General features: G+C 25.8%; 3 protein-coding genes across 6 annotated transcripts; all 3 read left to right on the top strand.

The window, feature by feature from the left end:
- The first annotated feature begins 2 nt into the window (after positions 1–2).
- LOC128960511 (60S ribosomal protein L32-like) lies at positions 3–716 on the top strand. Its single transcript, XM_054306612.1, has 3 exons — positions 3–184; positions 248–400; positions 494–716. Exons 1-3 carry the CDS (start codon positions 92–94, stop codon positions 650–652), a joined length of 405 nt encoding a protein of 134 aa, XP_054162587.1. The 5' UTR covers positions 3–91; the 3' UTR covers positions 653–716.
- A 72-nt stretch (positions 717–788) lies between these two features.
- LOC128960500 (transcriptional activator protein Pur-alpha-like) lies at positions 789–8534 on the top strand. 3 transcript variants are annotated; one of them, XM_054306598.1, is made up of 7 exons: positions 789–1466; positions 6713–6861; positions 6933–7035; positions 7225–7343; positions 7403–7547; positions 7675–7781; positions 7856–8534. In XM_054306598.1, exons 1-7 carry the CDS (start codon positions 1424–1426, stop codon positions 8054–8056), a joined length of 867 nt encoding a protein of 288 aa, XP_054162573.1. In that variant the 5' UTR covers positions 789–1423; the 3' UTR covers positions 8057–8534. The 3 variants fall into 3 exon arrangements, with proteins under 3 accessions (XP_054162573.1, XP_054162574.1, XP_054162572.1); XM_054306599.1 differs by having other exon boundaries at positions 6701–6861; positions 7403–7523; XM_054306597.1 differs by having other exon boundaries at positions 790–1466; positions 6701–6861; positions 7856–8533.
- Positions 8535–14769: 6235 nt separating this feature from the next.
- LOC128960521 (leucine-rich repeat protein soc-2 homolog) lies at positions 14770–20937 on the top strand. 2 transcript variants are annotated; one of them, XM_054306623.1, is made up of 9 exons: positions 14770–15303; positions 16231–16641; positions 16723–16818; positions 16972–17092; positions 17199–17307; positions 19322–19520; positions 19621–19948; positions 20011–20148; positions 20222–20937. In XM_054306623.1, the coding sequence occupies exons 1-9, from the start codon at positions 15031–15033 to the stop codon at positions 20425–20427; spliced, it is 1881 nt and encodes a 626-aa protein (XP_054162598.1). In that variant the 5' UTR covers positions 14770–15030; the 3' UTR covers positions 20428–20937. The 2 variants fall into 2 exon arrangements, with proteins under 2 accessions (XP_054162598.1, XP_054162599.1); XM_054306624.1 differs by lacking the exon at positions 14770–15303 and adding an exon at positions 15751–16059.
- The last annotated feature ends 268 nt before the right edge of the window (positions 20938–21205 follow it).

Raw genomic sequence — 21205 nt, 5'->3', positions numbered from 1 at the left:
CCTTTCCTGTTTAGCCATTTTACACGTGAATCACAACTGCAGTCAATTACCAGTCAATTGACCGCCGATTGTCATCAAAGACCCGATAAAAATGGTTGTCCAACCACTCTATAGACCGCATATTATCAAGAAGCGAACCAAACGGTTCCGCCGCCACCAATCGGATCGCTATAAGAAACTAACAGTAAGTTATTGATCACCTCTTTAGTGTTGATTTAATAACCACTCATGTCTTTTGGATTATTAGCCCAATTGGAGAAAACCTAAGGGTATTGACAACAGAGTTCGCCGACGATTTAAGGGTCAGATATTGATGCCGAAGATTGGTTACGGATCAGACAAAAGGACACGTCATATGTTGCCCAACGGCTTCCGAAAAGTTTTGGTTCATAATGTAAAGGTTTGTTAGATTATAAGTCTATCAAATGATGCTTTGTGTCTAACTTTGATAATATCAGTGTATCTAATGATATATGTTTTGATGTATGTCCAGGAACTGGAAGTGTTGATGATGACCAATAGAAGATACTGTGCTGAGATCGCTCACGCCGTGTCGTCCCGTAAGCGCAAAAGTATCGTCGAAAGGGCCAAACAGTTGGCCATTCGGTTGACAAATCCGAACGCAAGAATCCGTAGCGAAGAAAATGAATAAATTAATTTGTCTTTTGATTATTTTGATTATTAAGTAAAAGTTGAATAAAAAGTGTTTAATTAAAAAAAGAAATATTAATTTGTATGTTATTTATGGTATGTATTGTAACGCATGTGTATTGGTTTGTGTGTAGCAGTAGTGTTGTGGTGTATGTGTTGTATGAGTGGCGCACACATTGAGTGTCTGTTTGGCTAAGCATTCAAGTGATTGTCAGTCAATGTTGTAGTGTTGCTGTTGTAGTGCACTGTAAGTGTGGGAATGTGTTGTATGTATGAGTGCTGTTAGTGTTAGAAAGAGAGAGAGAGAGACAGATTGAGAGAGAAAGAGAGAGAGACAGTGAGGTGAGAGAGCCGATTAACCCGATGGTCATCACTGTGCGCACCACTGGCCAACCATAAGGATTGTGTGGCCTTTCGTTAGAGACGACCGGAGGACAGCCTGTTGTGGACATACTGTAGGCCGACATTTGTTGTTTTTGGCTGAACGGCTCATCCATCGAAACAAGAGTTGACTAGTGATTGAATTACCCGATCACTAACCCGATTACCGTTAAGGTCTAAACCAGTGCTTTGTGTGCCGAAGTGGTCATCACTGGACACTAATTACTCTCAAATGAATAATAACTTTTATGATATGTCACAACATTTATGACCTTGAGTTACATATATTAGCTGATTGTGGCCATCCATACATTGGACAGACAAGTCATACAAAAAGCCAACGATTGTTAATACAGTTGAAGAGTAGAACATATCCAATATCGGCGAAGACATGTCCGACGACAGGAGTGGCGATGAGTCTCATCAGACGTCAAGTAATTAATTGATTCATTAATAGATTGGTTTTGTTTATTGATTATAATTATAATTAATGGTATGTTTAGTGTCTCATCAAAACATTGATTGAAAAGTGCTTATCATTTATCAGTTAATATGTGTTTAATTTGAAACTACAAACAAATCTAATCTCAAAAGTCATTTGTCTATGAGTTATATGTCTATCAATTGGTGTACTTTTGTACTAATAATGATGTAATGTTAGAGTTGTTTAGTTATAGTTAATGATTGACTAATTTTTGTCACACAGTGTGAGAGCCAACTGATTGCTAATATATTTGATTAAATCATTTATAATTAAATGCAAGTATTGGGCGTTCAATAGGCGCTTATGTAATGTTAGAGTCAATAGTAATATTGAATGCCATTTGTAGTGCTATAACCATAAATGCCGTCAACGCTTACAATGGGTGTTACGCTGCCATTGCATAACCTCTGCACAGATATAACCAGCCTTTTAGCTACTGATGCCCTCACAAACATATTATAGCCAACTGTCCCCCCATTCTCTATATGTGTGCCCTTACAGCTCATAATAAGATGGCGCCAATCCTTTCACCCCTTTTTATACAATATAGTCATTGCATACATGTATTACATATTGAATGCCATTTCTATTTTTAAATTAATTATATAATTACTTATAATATTATTACTATCTATATTAATATATGAATAATTTTACTTTTAAATTAATTATTTTTTTTGTAAATTTTTCTTATTTTTAACTTTAAAAAAAATTGTTGAAATAAGTATAGATTTATCATATATTTTCATAATGACATTCAATTAGTTAATTTAAAATGTAATTATTTAATTTAATATTTAATTAAATGTATTTAATTAGTATATTATTATTATAAAATTATTATTTAATAAAGTTTATTCAATTAATACTTTGATATTTATATAAAAAATATTACAAATGTATTAATTAAGTGACAAACATTTGTTAACAATCAAAATATTTTTTTAATATACAAAATTTGTTTGAATACTTTGGTATTTTTAAATTGAAAATAATTTTAACTAAACATTTCTTATGTAAACAATTTAAATATAAATAATCTAATTATAGGATTTGTTTTGAATTAGTGTTCAATTATGAAAATAGTAATAATTTGTGACAAATTGACAATTTTTGTATTTGAAAATATAAATTATTTATAATGTCATTTACCCTCAATTATTGATTAGTTGGCAATTCTAGTTATATGTAAATCTTAACATTGTATCAATTTTTAGTAAATTATTATTTTTAAGATGAATCTACAATATTGATTATCATAAGCTTTGATTTTTATGTTTAGTATATATTAAAATGATTTTATAATTGAAATATAAGTTAATTTAAGTTAATAACTTTGATGTTTAGTCGATTTGTTATTTATTTTTGTAATATTTTTAAGTTAATATATCACTGACAATAATGTTGAATGTTTTGCATTGAAATGTTTTTAAGACACGAGTATTAAATATGTTTGAATGATTTGGTTATGTATTTAGATTTTTGTTGCCATAAAAAACTATTTATTGTCGAATAATTGGAGACTTTTTAAAAAGAAAATACATTTATAATAGTATTAAATAGAATTTAGTGCCGAATATAATAGAGTTATCGAGAAATTTGTTTTCACTCGACAACTGGTTTGTGATAACGCCTGAAGTCATACAATATGACTATTATTTGAAGACTTCCTCATGTTTTAAAAGATGGGTTTTTCACTATTTTTTGACATCTCATCTAATATTTCTAATTACTAACCAAACTATAGTTTGTTTTCCTAATCCAAAAATATGTTTGAAATACATTTTTTAATTGTTATTTAATTAACACTCATTTCATTTTAATTCTCAGATCATTATTATTGTGTTTTTTAGAGGTTAGGTATAGTGTGGTAATTCAAATGATTAGTTAGAAATAATTATTAAAATTATTTTTTAAAAAGTATTGTATAATACTTAGTATATAAGTTTTGTTTCAGTTTTTTGTTGTTGATATTTGGTAATACACGGAAACATTTAACTGTTTGTTTTTTCAATTTTATCAACAAAACATATTTGAAAATAATAGTAATAATAATAACAATCAAATAGTAATATTTATTTTTTTCTATTGAATAACTTCCTCATCAAAACAGTTGTTTAAAAACTGTTTAAAATATAACATTTTAAAATAGATTGAATTGCATGTTAAATTATGATATATAATGTAATAAAATACTTTATATATTTTGATATATTTTTTGATAGATTAACAAATTATAAATATTTGTAATATATATACTGTATATACAGTACTTTTATTATGAATTTGAAATGATTTAATGATTACCCTTATTGTGTGATTATTTTTGTTAATTTTAATGAACTGAAGAGTAAAAGCGTTGATCACAAGTTGTCCCCAATTCAGTGATGTCTTTAAAATTGATGTATAATTTATTACATAATAGTATTGATTAAATATTCAGAGCCGGAACTAACTATAAGCCTAACTACTCGTCTCATTCATTGACTTTTTTAACTCAATGAACGAGTTTTTTGGAGAAAAAATTTAGTGAAGGGTCGGTACTATGATTGAAGTCAAATGGTTTGGGGTCTCAGATAGCAACTTGTGTTGATATGTTAGGAATGTGTGTGCCTTTTAATATATGACCCACTATTTGAATTCTCTCTCAATCTAATACTAGTACCTTAACAACCATACAGAAGCTATGATAGATGTTTTAGTATACCATTGAATATACAGTATATTGAGTACTAAATTGTTATAACTCACGACTCTCTGGTCTCTTCAATCCTTTGGCACAAAAATTATTATTAAAATGTTAGCTATTGTTTGTGTTTAAACATTATGCCAGTCCTCAGACAAAACTCAGTCGATTCGGTCAATGACTGTCTGCTCTTGACTTTAACTCTCAAATACTATAATAACACAACCCTTACCTTACCTTTCAATAAAAATGCCAAACCATTGAATACCTCGTTATTTTCTCCTCAATTTATGGCACAACATTGTTATGCAATCTAACTTTAATTTAGTTAAACTACAACTCCTAATGAGTTAATAGGACCCAAAATTTACATTTTCAAGTTTTATTTCTTAATGTTTTTTTCAACAAAATATTTTGTAAAATAAAATAATATTTTTTATTGTTTTTGTCATTTAACACAAAATGTTATTTATTTATTGTTACGCTTTTTGACAAATAGCTGTAGAAATTAAATTGAATGGTTATGTGTTTTTTATACAACCAATTGAAATGAACTAAATGAAAATGTTTGAATAGATTTTTTTTGTGAAATATTAATTAATATCTAAGTTATGTACCAAATATTACTAAATGATATATTGTATGACATTGGTATTGCATGTAGAACAAGGTCATTTACTATATTATAATAAAAAAATATAGTACAATTGTATCAGTAAAAATTGGTTTATCTATAATACATATCATATGTATGCTATATGGTTATACATTATGTATAATACACAAGTGTTGTGTTGTAATAAAAACAATATATATATATATATATATATTAGATATATTAAATTGATATACATTGAGACAATTGTGGGAAAGGGTGAAATTTATAAGCTATTTATGATAAGTTTAATGACTCGACGACCCAATACTATATACTCAAGTCGTGATCGCAAATCTCTAATTCATTAGTATGTTGTTTAACCCCATAAATACATATTTTTTAATATATTAAATGTAATCATATGTTTTGTATGCACACAAATTATTAATATTATTATTATTATTATATCATTATAATTTATATACAGTATTTATATTCAAAATATTTATGTTTTTAAGTCCGACTCATGTAATTGATTGCTAGTTTGTAACCGAAATTTATTAACTTTTTTGATAACAAATTCCTAATATTTCAAAGTCATCAAAAACATTGGTTAAATTAGTAGTAAATTTGTAAATCATTTTTTAAATGATAGTATGTTTTGTAATATCCAATAAAATTGAACATGTTAATATATGAATTATTTATAAAATATATGACACACCGTGTTGTATAAATATAATATTACTAAATAAAAGGTATTAGTGATATAACCGCAATAAGATTGTTTAATATGTTAAATATTTATTTTATCCAATTAAAAATACATTAAATGTTTATTGATTTGAATTATATAAAATTGTAAATGGTGTAACATGAATTATATGATATTATTAAAATATGTGCACAAATTAAATCAAATTATAATAATAACATATTGCTCGTAGTTTTAAATTAGTTAATTAATATTTAAAATTAATAAAAATGACCTATTTTTGCAAAACATCAAATACTAATTGATATGCAATTTTAAAAAAATCTTTTGAGAAAGGGTTTTATAGATAAGATTAATAATTATTTTAACAAAAAATGATATAAAATGTTATTATTAATAATAAGGTATATTAATGCATTAAAACTGGTTTTTTGTATTAAACACTGAACAATATAAATAATATGTATAATACTTATTTTTGACGTTTAGTTATTTATTGGAAAATTGAATTAAATTGACCTCATGTTTAACAAAACTTATCCAACTATTGTTAACTTTTATAAACAAAAATTATTTGCCATAAAATTATAGGAAATTAATTTTTTTTAATTATTATTTAGTTAGTAATTAAATAGCTATATATGACATATGGACATTATCTATAGTTTATTTAATAATAAATTTGTTGTTTATGTTATTTTTATAGTTAATTATAACTTGAGATTAGTTCTTAAGAAATAATAATATGCATAAAGTATTTATAATGTTTAAATATTGTTGATTATAAAATCTTAATTAATTACACTATAAGAAACACAGAAATTAATATTCAGTTATGCAAAAAAAAATTGGGATATGTTTTTATTAATCTAAAAATGAAATAAATATAAACTATAATAAAGTAATAAGATAAACAGTTATTGTTTCATTGATTGCTTGAAATTAATAATCAATAACTACTTAAATAGTATTTTGCAATACTTACGATATGTAGTACATATTATGTACTGTAATGTGTCGATTGACTGTAATACTTGTTGTACAATGTTTTTTGGTGATAAAATGCACTTAAATCTAATATTTAATTTTTGATGAGATATTTATGTGTGATAATGAATGTATGTATTTTGTTGTATTATTAAACAATTGAGATAAACTTAAAGTTAACAATGAGATCAACTTTAGTTTCCTCGACAGGAGGAGGAGGCGGCGGCGGAGGAGGAGGACAGGCAAGTGGTCAGCCCGTGGAACAGGAGTTGGCGACCAAAATGTTGCAAATACAGCACAAGAGATTTTATTTAGACGTCAAACAGAACCGGAGGGGTCGGTTCATTAAAGTGGCTGAGGTATCATTTAACTGGGATTATCGCTATTGTTGTAAAAATGATTTTAAATGTCTGTATGTGTTAACTGGTAGGTGGGCGCCGCCGGAAGAAAAAGTCGATTACTGTTAGCCATGTCTACGGCCGCAGAATTTAGAGACCATTTATCTGCTTTTAGCGAACTCTATGCCTCTTTGGGTAATTGATTTTGTTATTTGTTTTTTGTTTTATAGTCACGGTTTAGGTTTTACTCATTTTGATGTTTGTTTCATCAATTAATAGACGAAAAGGGTATTTGATTTAATGATTGAAACAAAAAATATATATTAAAAAACCTTAATTGCGATCATATAATCATGAATTCCTGTGGTCACTACAACTCATTAGGTCCGCCCAATCCGGATAACTTGCCCGAAGATGGTAAACTAAAATCGGAAGTCATGGTCAAAGATAACCGAAGATACTATTTGGACCTCAAAGAGAACAATAGGGGAAGATTTCTACGGGTTGGTTCATATTGACTGTTATAATGGTTTTATGTAAACTAATAAATTTGTTTAATCAGGTCTCTCAAACTATATCAAGAGGTGGTCCCCGATCGCAGATTGCTATTCCTGCTCAGGGAATGATCGAGTTTAGGGATGCACTGACGGATCTGTTGGAAGAATTTGGAATCGATGATGGAGGTCGGGAGGAAAATAGTGGTTCAAGTAGACATTACTTGTTTTGTTTGCATTTTCAATGCTTTCCTAAACCTATTCAAACTTTTTTGTTTTGTTTACGTAATAGGGTTTAGATTTAATTAGTTGAAAATAATTTTTTTTTTGTTAAAAATAGGTTTTAAGGGAGAACTACCTGAAGGACGTCATATGCGAGTGGAGAACAAGAAATTTTTCTTTGACATCGGACAGAATAATTTAGGCATTTATATGCGTATCTCTGAGGTATTATAATTGATAGGCTGTTGCCATACGTCGGTAATATAATAATTTGTTGTTGTTTTTGAACTGTTGTTTAGGTTAAGAGTAACTTTCGTTCGTCGATAACCATTCCAGAGAAGTCGTGGGCGAAGTTCAGGGATGTATTCTCCGATTATGTCGACAAAATGGCTGAAGGTTCTGAAAAGCCGTCGGGTGGGGCCAACAGTGGCTCTCAAAGCGGTGGTGATCCCGGCGCTACAACACAGTCAAACACTGGCTCTGGCGGTGGATCTAAATGAGACTTTAGTTATTAGCTTAGCTTATGTGCAAATAATTTACTTTTCAACACATTTGACAAAGACTTGAGTATAATATAACAAAATAATTTAATAATCACTTCACGAACGGCCACTTTATGTGCGACAAAAAATTTTATCGAACCATTGTTTATAATAATCATAAGTTTATTTGAAGAGTCAATCAACTAAAATCCATTTTTAATGAGATTCAAATAATTTTTTTTGTAACTCATTTATTAAATCAGACACATATACATAAATATATGATATATACATACATATATAAATTTATATTGATAGTTGAATGTAATCCCGGTTTTTAAGTGTAATATTATAAAATGGTTTTTATTGGTTTATGTATAATATATAATTAATCGATTGTTATATAATGTGCACTATTAATAGTGGTCTTTAAAATATTACTCAAATTTGATGTATTTTTAACTGTTGAGAAGCAAAGATGTCTTGGTTTGAATAATATATATATATTATATATATATATATATATAGTTATATATTTTATTAGAGAACTGTTTCTAATTGATTTTAATTTCATAGTTATTTTTAAAACTCATTGAATGTTTGTTTAAATGTTTTTTTTTTTTGATGGTAACGCTTTGAATTCAGGGATAACATATAATACATATACATAAACAAAATATGTTGAAACAATTTTTATCCTTAACTATTATTATGTTTATTTTAATTTCTCATTACATTTCATCGAATATTTCATCTTGTTAATTTTACTATATTGTAAAATAGCATGTATTTATTAATATTAATGAAACAGATACCGGTTATTATTAGTAATTATAACAAATTGCATATAAAGTAAATTTATATCATATATTATATAAACATATTAATTAAACAACTATGTAATTTAATTATAGATATTTTTTGTTAAAAATCCTTATCTTGTTATTATTTTTTAAAAAAGATAACAATCTTCGTTTCTTAACATAAAATACAGTATAAGCGTAAAATAGGACAGATTTACTTAATTTGAAAAAATAAATAAATTGTTAAATAATATAATTTTTAAAATACGTAAAACATATGATATTATATCTGTCTAAACATTTGAAACACTTTTTAAAAAATAGATTTATGAAAAATTGTCGCCAATCAAAACACCTGTTCATTTCCGACCATAATATTTATTATATTTTTATCAATTATTTTACTAAAATTGGTTATTTGTTAATTAAAATTTATTTAGAATACACTGTTAATTATACAACGTTATGAAAAAATTAGGTTTTTATAATTATATGAATAAAAAACGTTTAAGTGTGGGTCAAACACTCATGAATTAATGATAATTAGTATTAGTATATAACAGAAAACATTTTATATAAAAAACGTAATGATTTCAAATGAGGTGTCGTTGAGTTGAAATTAATTTATAAATATTTTGCAAAATTAATTAAAAGATTTAGACATATTAATAAGTTTTTTCAAATTAGTATATAAAAAATTTATGGCCAGTTTTAAGATAAAATTATTAATTTAGAGTATATTTGAATCAAAACTGATTCTAAAGATTTAATTATAAGTTACTTTAAAATATTTGATTACTAAATATGTATTGGTATATTGATATAAGTATATATATGAATGATATAATGGCTATATATGTTTTAATTGATTGAAATGATTTATTGAAAAAAATGAGTACAATATTTTCTCTGAAATATTTAATGTTAATATAGTATTAATTTTTTAAAAACAAAACATGACACTCAAAATTAGTAATATATTAACTATTATTAAATTTAATTTGATTAATGATTATTGAATTAAAAAATTAATGTAGATTTTTGAGCTTTTGATAAAATACAAATTAAGATACAAAAAATGCCAACTAATTATTATTACAAAAATATTTATGTTTTAATATTACCACTTATATTGTAAAATAGTGTAAATTAATTATAAAAAAACACAAATTATAATACAAGAAAAAATTTAATAACATATTTTAACAGATATTTTATTGTAAAAATAATACAAATTGACAAAAATTATCATTTATTTTACATTTTGTTTGCACTTTAATTGTACTGAAAAGGGATATATATATAGGTATATAAATAATATTTGTGAGAAAAACAACAAACAAAAAAGTTTTTAGTTTGAGATAACAACCGTTGAAAAACACTGCCATTTGAAATGTTTGGACAAAACCGAGAAATAATGTGTTTTGTTTGCAGACCATAATATTGTCAATAATTTGAGTGTTTTTTCTTGAATGTGTAAATTGTAATGCCTTTAGAAACTAAATGTCTAATGACTTGAAGTTTTCTTATTATTGATAATTAGTTTTTTCACTTCATTACTAACGTTAACTTACCCGGTGTTTAATAATTTTATCTAATTATTATCTTATTATTAATATATAATTAATTGTAATTATTATATAATTGAACACAAATTCATTTTTAAAAAATTCTTCACATATTAATAATATTATATTTATAGCTTTATATTGTATTTTATTATTATTATTATTATTATTATTATTATTATTATTATAAGCTTATTACTGTATTAATAATAATTATTATTATATTAATGTTGTTTCAAATGTCTACACAATTACCGGTGCGCCTATTGTCCACATCTTGGGAAAGGCATTAAAAATTATATTAATGTAAAAAACCAGAAACTAGTGATATAAACAAAAACTTTATGTAACAAAATACACAACAATACAAAATATATAGATGACAGATATATTATATAAATTAAATTAAATATATATATTATATTAATATTAAATGTATTTTTATTTTTGCAAAATTTAATTGTTAGACAAACACATACAAAATGAAACAGTTCTTTAAAAATGATTATACAAATGATTGTCTTATTATTTGTTGGAATCGTTTGATGGAAAAGACATTATTATTATTATATGAAAATGTTTATGAAATGATAATTATACCAAATATTTAATTGTAAAGCTTAAAGACAAACAAAGATTTCTCTGTAATGATGACTATAAAAATGAATGGCATATTAATTATTATATTATATATTATATTATTATATATTATATTATATTATATTATAATGATTATTATTGGAAAGCCATCGCTTTGTTTGTTAAGCGATCGCTTATTTCACACAAAAACTGTTATAAAATCTGTTATAAAAAATCTATATTATATTATTAGGAATTATATTATATTATATTAAAAATCTTTTTATATAATTATAGTTATAATAATTATTTCATTTATAATTAATAATAATTAATTTTCATTATTATATCGTATATTATGTATTATTATTATTATAGTTATAATAGATATCATTTTTCCGTAATTTCATTAGTTAAAGATAGCACTTTAAAAATTGTTTCACACATTCATATAAACAATAATATAAAATGTGTTTTTCATTTATTTTATTGTATTTGTATTAAAAAATTAATTTATGATTTATTGATTTAATTTTATTTCGGAGATAGTTATATAAATAATTGCAAATTATTGAATGCTTACTGTATTTAAACAAATTATAATTAATTTAATTTTAAATTTAAATTATTTGAAAGCCATATTTTTTGTAAAATAAACATTTCAATGACTATTTGAAAAAAATCAATTATTAAACCAAAAACATGAAGTGTTAGTGTACTGTATTAGCATTTTTTAATTATTTTTCAAGTGTTACGACAAAAATGACAACAAAACACTTAATCTGAATATTGCTATATTTGATTGCTTTATCTTTTTTTTTAATAATTGATAGCAAAACTTATTTATGATTTTTGCAATATATTAAAAATATATTAATAATTAAATTTTAATAAATTTGCACAATATTAAAGTAAGTATTATTTATTAAGAATTTTTTTTGTAGTAACAAAAATAGATATAGTATTTGAATTTTTAGTTATTCACTTCCTAAATATAAATAATATTTATCTATGTGTATAGTATATATAGGTATATACTTATATATACAGTATATATAGTATATAAATTGCATACACATTAAAGTGTTTGTGATAAATGACCTTGCTCATTCAAAAATCAAAATTCTAATAGCTTACAAATTAAGTGTTATAAAAGGTATATTGTTTTTCTGTTACTTTTAATAAATTTTTATATATAATAAATTTCTGTTGAATATAATTTGCAAACTTATTTATACTTCAAAATAATGCTCAAATTTTATCTATTATTATATAAAAAATAATTAAAAATCTTAATTTAGATAATTATCTTAAATTTTGATTAAGATAAAAAATTTTATAATTTTTGCACAAATCAATGCAATTATTATTGATTACAATTTTTTAAGTTAACAGAAAAACAATATTCTGTGACACTTTAATTTTGAATGCATTTATAATTTTGTTTTTTATAATAAGCAGTCATTTATCTTCAAATCTATTTATTATGATTTCAAATGCAAGGACACGTGTTTCAATAATTTTTAAAACTATTGTAATTTTGCATTTATATCATACATTTTGAATATCCATTAATTTTTATTTTGAGATTTCATACCTATGTGTGCTAACATACCGGTGCTTTTATCAATTGATGAAAATGATTATATCAATAGATGCGTCCCAAGAAATGATGGATGCAATTGAAATATTTGTGTCCAAATTTAATGCAAAGAGTAGTTATTGTCGAAAATGCATTTCCGACTATTTTGTTCATTAATTTTATAAATTCAATTGATATGTATATCGAAAATGTATTAAATTTCTAGTGTATGTGTCTATACTCTAAACATAGTGTTTATGTCCCGAGAAAACCCCTTTTGCTGTTGGCCTACATTTGAAGCGATGCCCGGGAATAATAGACATAAATTGTTTGTATATATGAGCTCATAGTCACACACTTACACACAAACACACATTCACTCACTCACTCACTCACTCACACACACACAGCTCTATCGATCCGATTCTGGGCTCACAATTGTGTCATAACATACACACACATACAAACTCATTCACTCTCTCATTCACTCACACTATGTAATCACTGGTGTGTGTGTGTGTGTTATGACACAAATATGAGCCCAGAATCGGATCGATAGAGCTGTGTGTGTGTGTGTGTGTGTGTGTGTGTGTAAGTGTGTGACTATGAGCTCATATATACAAACAATTTATGTCTATTATTCCCGGGCATCGCTTCAAATGTAGGCCAACAGCAAAAGGGGTTTTCTCGGGACTTAAACATTATGTTTAGAGCACAGACACATACATACATACAGACACACACACACACACACACACACATACACACATACATACACTAGTGATACAAACACACAGTGCACCCAATAATTCAATTCTTATTTACATTTCTTAATATTCTCATTACTAAACACTTCCACAATAACTAAGAATTTCATGTCTTATCTTAAATTTTATATGCATTTAAAAAAAAGATTAAAATATGAGATTTTATGTATAAATTAATAATTGCATTTTTATATACATCTTATTTGATTAACATAGAAATTATAAACTTTTGATAAACTTAATTTTATAAAAATATATTATATTAATTATATAAATTAGATCTCAAATTATATGTTAATATGACTTCTTGGGTAACACATAATAAAGATGTTTGATTTGTTATACAAATTGTAATTTACAATAGAAAAAATTGACTACAGTTTGATATTCAATAGTTTTTTTTTTAAATAAACTATTTGTTAAACTTTTTTGATTGCAAATATGCTAATTGACATAAATTAGTAGTATTTTGCATAAGGTATCCGCAGCGCATTGATAATTACATTGCAAACAATAATAATATGAGAATTGTCTGAAAAATAATGCATAATCTATTAAATATGTAATTGTAAATCAAAATATTTGATTGCATGTGTTGTGTAAAAAAAGAGATAACTTTAGCTAAAATAATATTTTTGATGCAATTTATTTAGATATCATAACTAAAAATAAAATTCTTAGTTATTATAAAAAAATATGTGTTTATGTCTAATAGCAGTCTTTAATGATTGCATTCCATTGTATGTATAGTTAGTGTTTGATTATAAACGTAAAGCACAACACAAACATGTGTCTCAATATTTGATATAACCTTAACTTACATTACTTGTAGTGATATAACCAAAAACTGTCAAAACTATTTGATTCACAATTTTTAATAATATTTCTTATATTTAAAGTATTTCAAGTTTTGTTTAATTATTTTATTTATCAATTGTTAATTCAATTATTTGCTAATCTATTGGTGTATTAGTCTTAATTGATTTTAAATCAATTTTATTAACTTATAATTAATTTAATAATATGAACATAATATATGGACACAGGTTTGTATAGACTATTTAGGCATTTATTGCAACTGTTTATTCACTTTTTGGTACTTTTATTGACTATAATATATTATTTAGTATTATATATTATAACTAAACAAAAAAAGCACTAAAATAAAAACATAGACTTACAATATTTTCAATAACACACAATGACACTGATTAAAACACATGCGCGCAATGTTTTAATGTTGAATGCTATGTAGGCGTGGCCTATATTGAATGACATTTATTATACACATTACACTTGTTATGTATATATATATTATATAAAATCTATATGCAATCTATGTTTCAATTATATGCATGCAATGAATTGAATTTGTTTTGGTTTACGCATACATATATACAGTATATATATGTGTTGAATGCCTATTGAATGTAAACAGTAGTGAACAGCACTGTTGGGTACCGGAGTAGTCATACATACATACTATACATACATAGACACTGTTATATGTGATGATATGATACAGTACTGTATATATCGTGTATATATCGTGTCAATTGTGGTGAACATCCATCTAAAAAAAAGTCCATAACTTTTTCAAAAAATAGTAACTAATATACAAAGTGAATGACTATCCAATTGTGTCCATTATTTATGTGGTCAGCAAAGTGTGGGACAACCAGTCAGTGTAGTTATGAGGAAATATACCAAACAAAAGCCTGAGAAGCACACCCACAAAGAGCCTCACCCGCACACCGAACCTGCCATTAGTGCTAACAGTCAACAGCCATCCAGTGAAGTGTCGGCGCCGGCCGTTGTAAGTCCCAGCATAAGCCCGAGTTCACCCGAATCGGAAGCCGGATCCTCTTTGATGGCCGTCCCCGAGCGTACAGGTGCTGGCAGTGGCACTGAGGAGGGACCGCACAGTCCCTATGATCAGCCGTCGACCAGCAAAGACTACCCGAAAGTATGTATCAAACAATTTACATAACATTACAATCAAATGATAAACCAATTGAAATAATTATATTTGTATTAACACTTATGTTACAAGTTTTTAATCACATTTTATTATTATTATATAATCAAAACAATTACAAAATTAAGGCATTTTTCAACAATTTTTTAAATAATTTTCAAATAGTTATGATTTGCAACTATTTTGCAAAAGTATAGCATTTTATAGCATTTATTACTGTTTATTACTACTATATATTTGTTGCTTTCAAACTCATAATTAGTTTGTTGTTTTCAAGTAATTACATGAATATAAATTGCTTATCAATAAATACATTACTAATAGTTGTACTCTAAAGTCCATACAATTTTTAAAAATGAGTTATTTGTTTAATTAGTTTTAAAAAAAAAACTAAAAATTATTCATATTTTTCCACTTAATATTGAAGATTAATATACAATAATATGCACCCATAATGTTGGGCCTAAAAGATTGAGAGAAAAAAACTATACTTGAAATGAGTTAACAAATTGATTATTTGATTTATTAAACGCATTGATAATAATAATATATGAAAGTTGTTTAATGCATTACTTTTGCATTATGTTTACTACAGCTAATTAAATGATTAAATTAATTTAGTTTAACGTTAATTTCAACTCAAATTTCAAAATATTATTATTAATTTTATTAGTTGTTTGTTAATAGTCTGTAAATATGGAGTCTTTATTACACAATTGTTTTCAATCGCTGATGAAAGCAAAGGTTTGTTTGAAAAGCAACAAAAAATCCTAATTTTAATGCCTTAGACTTAACGTTACGATTTAAGACTTGATTTTTGGTCCGATGGCGACCACTGTGTGCTTTATTAATGATTTATATATGATATTAATTGTAACTAAAAGCACACGTTTTTTGTGATGTGATGTGATATAGGAAAAGAAAGGGTCGACAGTGGGAGGAGAGTTGTCTGTGCGACCAAAACAGGTGACTATCCACCATCCGGGACAAAAAGGACCCAAACCTACAATACGTAAGAAGCATTCATTACAAACAGATCTCGATGTCGACAAAGAGTTTCAGCGATGCAAAGATGAACAGTCGACACGACTGGATCTCACAAAGTGTAGTCTAACGACTCTTCCCTCGTCTGTCAAAGAACTGACACATTTAGTTGAGTTTTATTTATATCAAAACAAATTAGTAACTCTTCCGCCAGAAATCGGCCATTTAGTGAACTTACAGATGTTAGCCGTCAACGAAAACTCATTGACCAGTTTGCCCGACACTTTGGCTAATCTTAAAGTGCTTAAAGTGCTTGATCTCAGACACAACAAACTCAATGAGGTTTATATCTATTGTGATATTGAAATTAATCCAAAAAAATAGTTGAATTGATACCATAATTGTCGATATCGTTATCATTAGATTCCTGATGTGGTTTATAGACTGACTTCACTAACCACTCTTCACTTGCGCTTTAATCGCATCAAAATAGTCGGTGAAAATATAGCAAACTTAACGGTAAGGCTAATGATAAATATATTGTTTATTATAATATAATAATAATAGCAAAAGTAATAAAATTGAATTAATTATTACTTAATAAGCTATAATATATACATATACTCTGTTAATAATGGATTACCATATTGTTGTTATTATTGTTATCTACAGAACCTAACGATGCTCAGTCTTAGAGAAAACAGACTAAAGGAGTTGCCGGGAGGTGTGGGCAAACTCACACAACTGGTCACTCTTGATGCTTCCAACAACCATTTAGAGCACTTGCCATTAGGTACGATCAGTTGTTTAATACAATGATTATACACCCCTTTCCTCTATTTTTGTTTTGTTTATTTGATTTCTGAATACATATACAATGATTCTTATGGAAAATATAGAAATTGGAAATTGTGTACAATTGACGACATTAGATGTACAGCACAATGAATTGGTAGATATTCCCGAAACTATAGGCCAATTGGCGAGTTTGACACGATTAGGACTCAGGTATGGTTACTCTGATGTTTTATATAACACTATTTGATGCCTTTACTGACTTAAATCGCATCTATATAATCAAAAATCATATCTAAAATGCTTGTGATGTTATAGTTATCTTTAAATGGCTTTTTATTGCATAATATTATGATAATCTCCGGTGCTTTACTTATGAAGTTCAGTCAATAATTTAGTCCCAGAAAAAATAAAAATGAGTATTTAGTATGTATTTATATGACTTAAAAATGCATCCACGCCTCCCACTCTTGTCAGATGATTGTCTGATATAGAGTGAAATGGATTAGATATAAATATCACTCATATATACCACTGTATGACAATCTGTGCGCAATCTTCGCCACATTTGTTGAGCCATTTCTCAACAAAAAACTAATTGATATTTCAATGTTAACTAAGAATTTACATTTTATTATACATTCATTTATAATTGTTGTCATATTTCATATATTGATTTACATTAACTAATACAGTAATACATAGAGAATTATGAAATTGTTTACTATTATTATTAAAAAAAATAAATTATGTAATAACTTCTGTATAGTATTTTTAAATTATGGATTGTGCTCCTGTATTATAGATTAATATATCCTAATTATTTAACTTAATCATAAAGCAATTGAAAACAATGTAATTGGTTCAAAATAAAACACGAGTTGTATTTATTTATAGCTAAAATTATGACTAAATATATATATATATATATATATATATATATATATATATATATATATATATATTATTGATAAGTTTATACTGTACTTGTTTATATAGTTAAATATTATATTAGTGCAATATATTGATATTAAATTGCATTTTTATTCAGGTATTTGGTTATTGGATTTTTATATACTGTTTAGTCGAGTCGATTAAATGTACAAATTAATTGTTTTATACAAATTACAAAATATTTTTTTAAACAATAAAATATTTTTTCAAACAATACTGTAATAATTCAGTGGCTGTTAGTACTAATACTGACATATTTAATGATAATAAGATTTTGAAACAATTTCAGAGGCGTTATACAAGTAAAGAATTACTATATTTTATACATTGTTTTCTTGATTTTGGATCAATTATTTATTATTATTATTATAACCTGTAATAACTAGTTAGCACACATTATATTACTTAAATTGTATTGAACTATAAATGCATATATATACAATATATATATATATATATAAATTTATATATACGATATATACAGCAGTATATTAACCATATGTAATCATACATATTTCATAAAATATTTTTGTATTTAAAATAGACATCATTTGTATCATCGAAAACAATATTTTCAAATTATATCATAATTTTAATAAAAATAGTAAAAAATTGCCCAAAAATTTATCATAAATTTACCACTAAGAAATGATCATGATTAGTTTTGAAATTAATGTTTGAATTGTATTCAACCAGATTTACACTAATGTATATTCCATTGGTCTCGATATTTGTTGGATAAATTAGACTATGATTTTTGTTGAATGAATGTCGTGTCCTATGGAATCCACTTAAGTGTTAATTTGGTGGTCAATACAAGTCATTGATTATAATCTAATTTCACATTTCATTTTCATATGATTTCAAAGCTATTAAAAATAATTATTTGATAATTTTATGGTAATTTTTGTGAAGTTTTTCTTTATTTTAGCCAAATTAGATTAAATTTGTAAATATAGTTTTCGATATATTAACCCGCAAAGAGTGGGACTTGATTTTGTCTTTGAGAGTATGCTATATATAATTACAGAAATGTTTGTTATAACTTATTATTTAATATTAAATCATTGATTTGAGTATTTTATTATTTTGAATATAAAGACTGTAAAGAATTTAAATAATTATCTATCATATTATATAAAAAATATATATGTAATAATATAATAGAAAAATGATAAATTTGATGAGCCATCAATGATAAATTATATTTATTATAAAAAATAAATAGTGCGCTAATTATGAAAATAATTACAAATTGATTAACAAATGATAGATACAATCGTTTGATGTCAATCCCGAAGTCACTAAGCAATTGTATCAATTTGACTGAATTCAATGTCGAGAATAACTCCCTGTGCCAGTTGCCAGAGGGCCTGTTATCTAGTCTCTCCAATTTGACAACACTCACGTTATCACGTAATCAATTCATATCATATCCAGTGGGTGGGCCCTCCCAGTTCTGTAATGTCTACGTGAGTAATAGTTATTCAATTATTTAATAATTATAATTTATATGATAATTAAATTAGAAAAATTATTCATATAATAAATATAAATTGATTTTAATTATAGTCTATAAACATGGAGCACAATAAGATCAATAAGATTCCTTTCGGCATATTTTCGCGGGCATCCAATCTGACCAAACTTAATATGAAAGACAATCAGTTGACATCACTACCGCTGGACATCGGTTCGTGGACTCAGATGGTTGAGCTAAATCTGGGCACAAATCAATTGACCAAAATTCCCGAAGATATTCAACACTTGGAGAACTTAGAAGTTCTCATTTTAAGTAATAACAATTTGCGTCGACTGCCGGCCACTATCGGCCAACTGCGCAAACTTAGGATACTTGACTTAGAAGAAAACAAATTAGAAGGCCTTCCTAATGAAATAGGTCTGTCCTCTCAAGATATTTACATTTTTACAATTAAAATTATTAATTATATTTAAATTTAGGATTTTTGCGAGAGATCCAGAAACTTATTGTTCAAAGCAACCAATTGTCAGCTCTTCCCCGAGCTATCGGACACTTATCTAAACTGACGTATTTAAGTGTTGGTGAAAACAATTTGAGTTCAATTCCCGAAGAAATTGGTATTTTTTATTTAAAATTTAGTATTGAATTTAATATTATTGACTAATTGATTGATAATTTGCAATATTTTAGGTACATTAGAAAGCTTGGAATCTTTGTATATAAATGACAACCCAAACCTACATAACCTTCCATTTGAATTGGCTCTCTGTGCAAATCTCCAAATAATGAGTATAGAGAACTGTCCGTTATCTCAAATCCCTACCGACATTGTTAACGGCGGGCCATCACTTGTCATACAATATCTTAAAATGAAAGGCCCTTATAGGACAATGTGATGATTGATTGTAATTACTTTTAGAGACTAAACAATTAAATGATAAATAATTTATTAAGTTTTGAGACAATACTTTGTTTTTTACGCAACGTTTTGATCAAAACAAATATTGATATTAATTAGTGAAATTACAAGATTTTTGATATAATGTTATATTTATTGGGGTTTCGGTGCTCACAAAGACTATGAAAAAAATATTTGTTATTTAAAAAATAATATATTGTCTGTTATTGTGAATCGACACAATCTATTGGATCAACCCATTGGAAGTCCTCCCGAGTCCATGGCATCCAAATTATGGTAACTACTGAATGAAGAATGACTGATGAAGAAAGCGGTTATTATCTAAAATATCATAATTGGATGAATTGTTTGCTTCTCTAATAAAAAAAAACTTTCGGAAGGCCTCCAAAAAATCCATCACTTGTTTATATAATATACCATTTGTTTATTGAATTGTTTTATAATTATATACAAAAAACATACTCTACATATATTATATAAATATATTATACATACAACATAATAAAATACATATATATATATATATATATATATATATATATATATATATATATATATATACAGTATCTATTATACATAAAACTAAATATAAATTGATGAAACAAAATATGATTCCGATTGATTAGACATGTATAATGTTTTTATTATTGATAAAAATGTTGACCGATTGAAACAGTATTTAATTATAAATGGAAAAAAACAAAAAATCATTACTCAAACCATTTGCGACATATGATTGAAACATTGTATCAAAT

Source organism: Oppia nitens, unplaced genomic scaffold, assembly GCF_028296485.1.
Source record: "Oppia nitens isolate AA-2021 unplaced genomic scaffold, nextdenovo-longstitch-racon4-pilon3 scaffold4_pilon_pilon_pilon, whole genome shotgun sequence".
Classification (NCBI taxonomy): domain Eukaryota; kingdom Metazoa; phylum Arthropoda; class Arachnida; order Sarcoptiformes; family Oppiidae; genus Oppia; species Oppia nitens.
The sequence above is the reverse complement of the archived record's forward strand: the minus strand, read 5'-3'. Positions and strand labels throughout refer to the sequence as shown.

Excerpts from the sequence above, each read along its gene's own strand:
- LOC128960511 (XM_054306612.1), top strand. The coding sequence starts at position 92 with ATGGTTGTCCAACCACTCTATAGACCGCATATTATCAAGAAGCGAACC. Across the intron at positions 185-247 it reads ATCGCTATAAGAAACTAACA|CCCAATTGGAGAAAACCTAA; the intron begins GTAAGTTATTGA and ends TTGGATTATTAG. Across the intron at positions 401-493 it reads TTTTGGTTCATAATGTAAAG|GAACTGGAAGTGTTGATGAT; the intron begins GTTTGTTAGATT and ends ATGTATGTCCAG.
- LOC128960500 (XM_054306597.1), top strand. The coding sequence starts at position 1,424 with ATGTCCGACGACAGGAGTGGCGATGAGTCTCATCAGACGTCAA. Across the intron at positions 6,862-6,932 it reads GGTTCATTAAAGTGGCTGAG|GTGGGCGCCGCCGGAAGAAA; the intron begins GTATCATTTAAC and ends GTTAACTGGTAG. Across the intron at positions 7,782-7,855 it reads TTTATATGCGTATCTCTGAG|GTTAAGAGTAACTTTCGTTC; the intron begins GTATTATAATTG and ends ACTGTTGTTTAG.
- LOC128960521 (XM_054306623.1), top strand. The coding sequence starts at position 15,031 with ATGAGGAAATATACCAAACAAAAGCCTGAGAAGCACACCCACAAAGAG. Across the intron at positions 17,308-19,321 it reads TTGACACGATTAGGACTCAG|ATACAATCGTTTGATGTCAA; the intron begins GTATGGTTACTC and ends AACAAATGATAG. Across the intron at positions 20,149-20,221 it reads TTCAATTCCCGAAGAAATTG|GTACATTAGAAAGCTTGGAA; the intron begins GTATTTTTTATT and ends GCAATATTTTAG.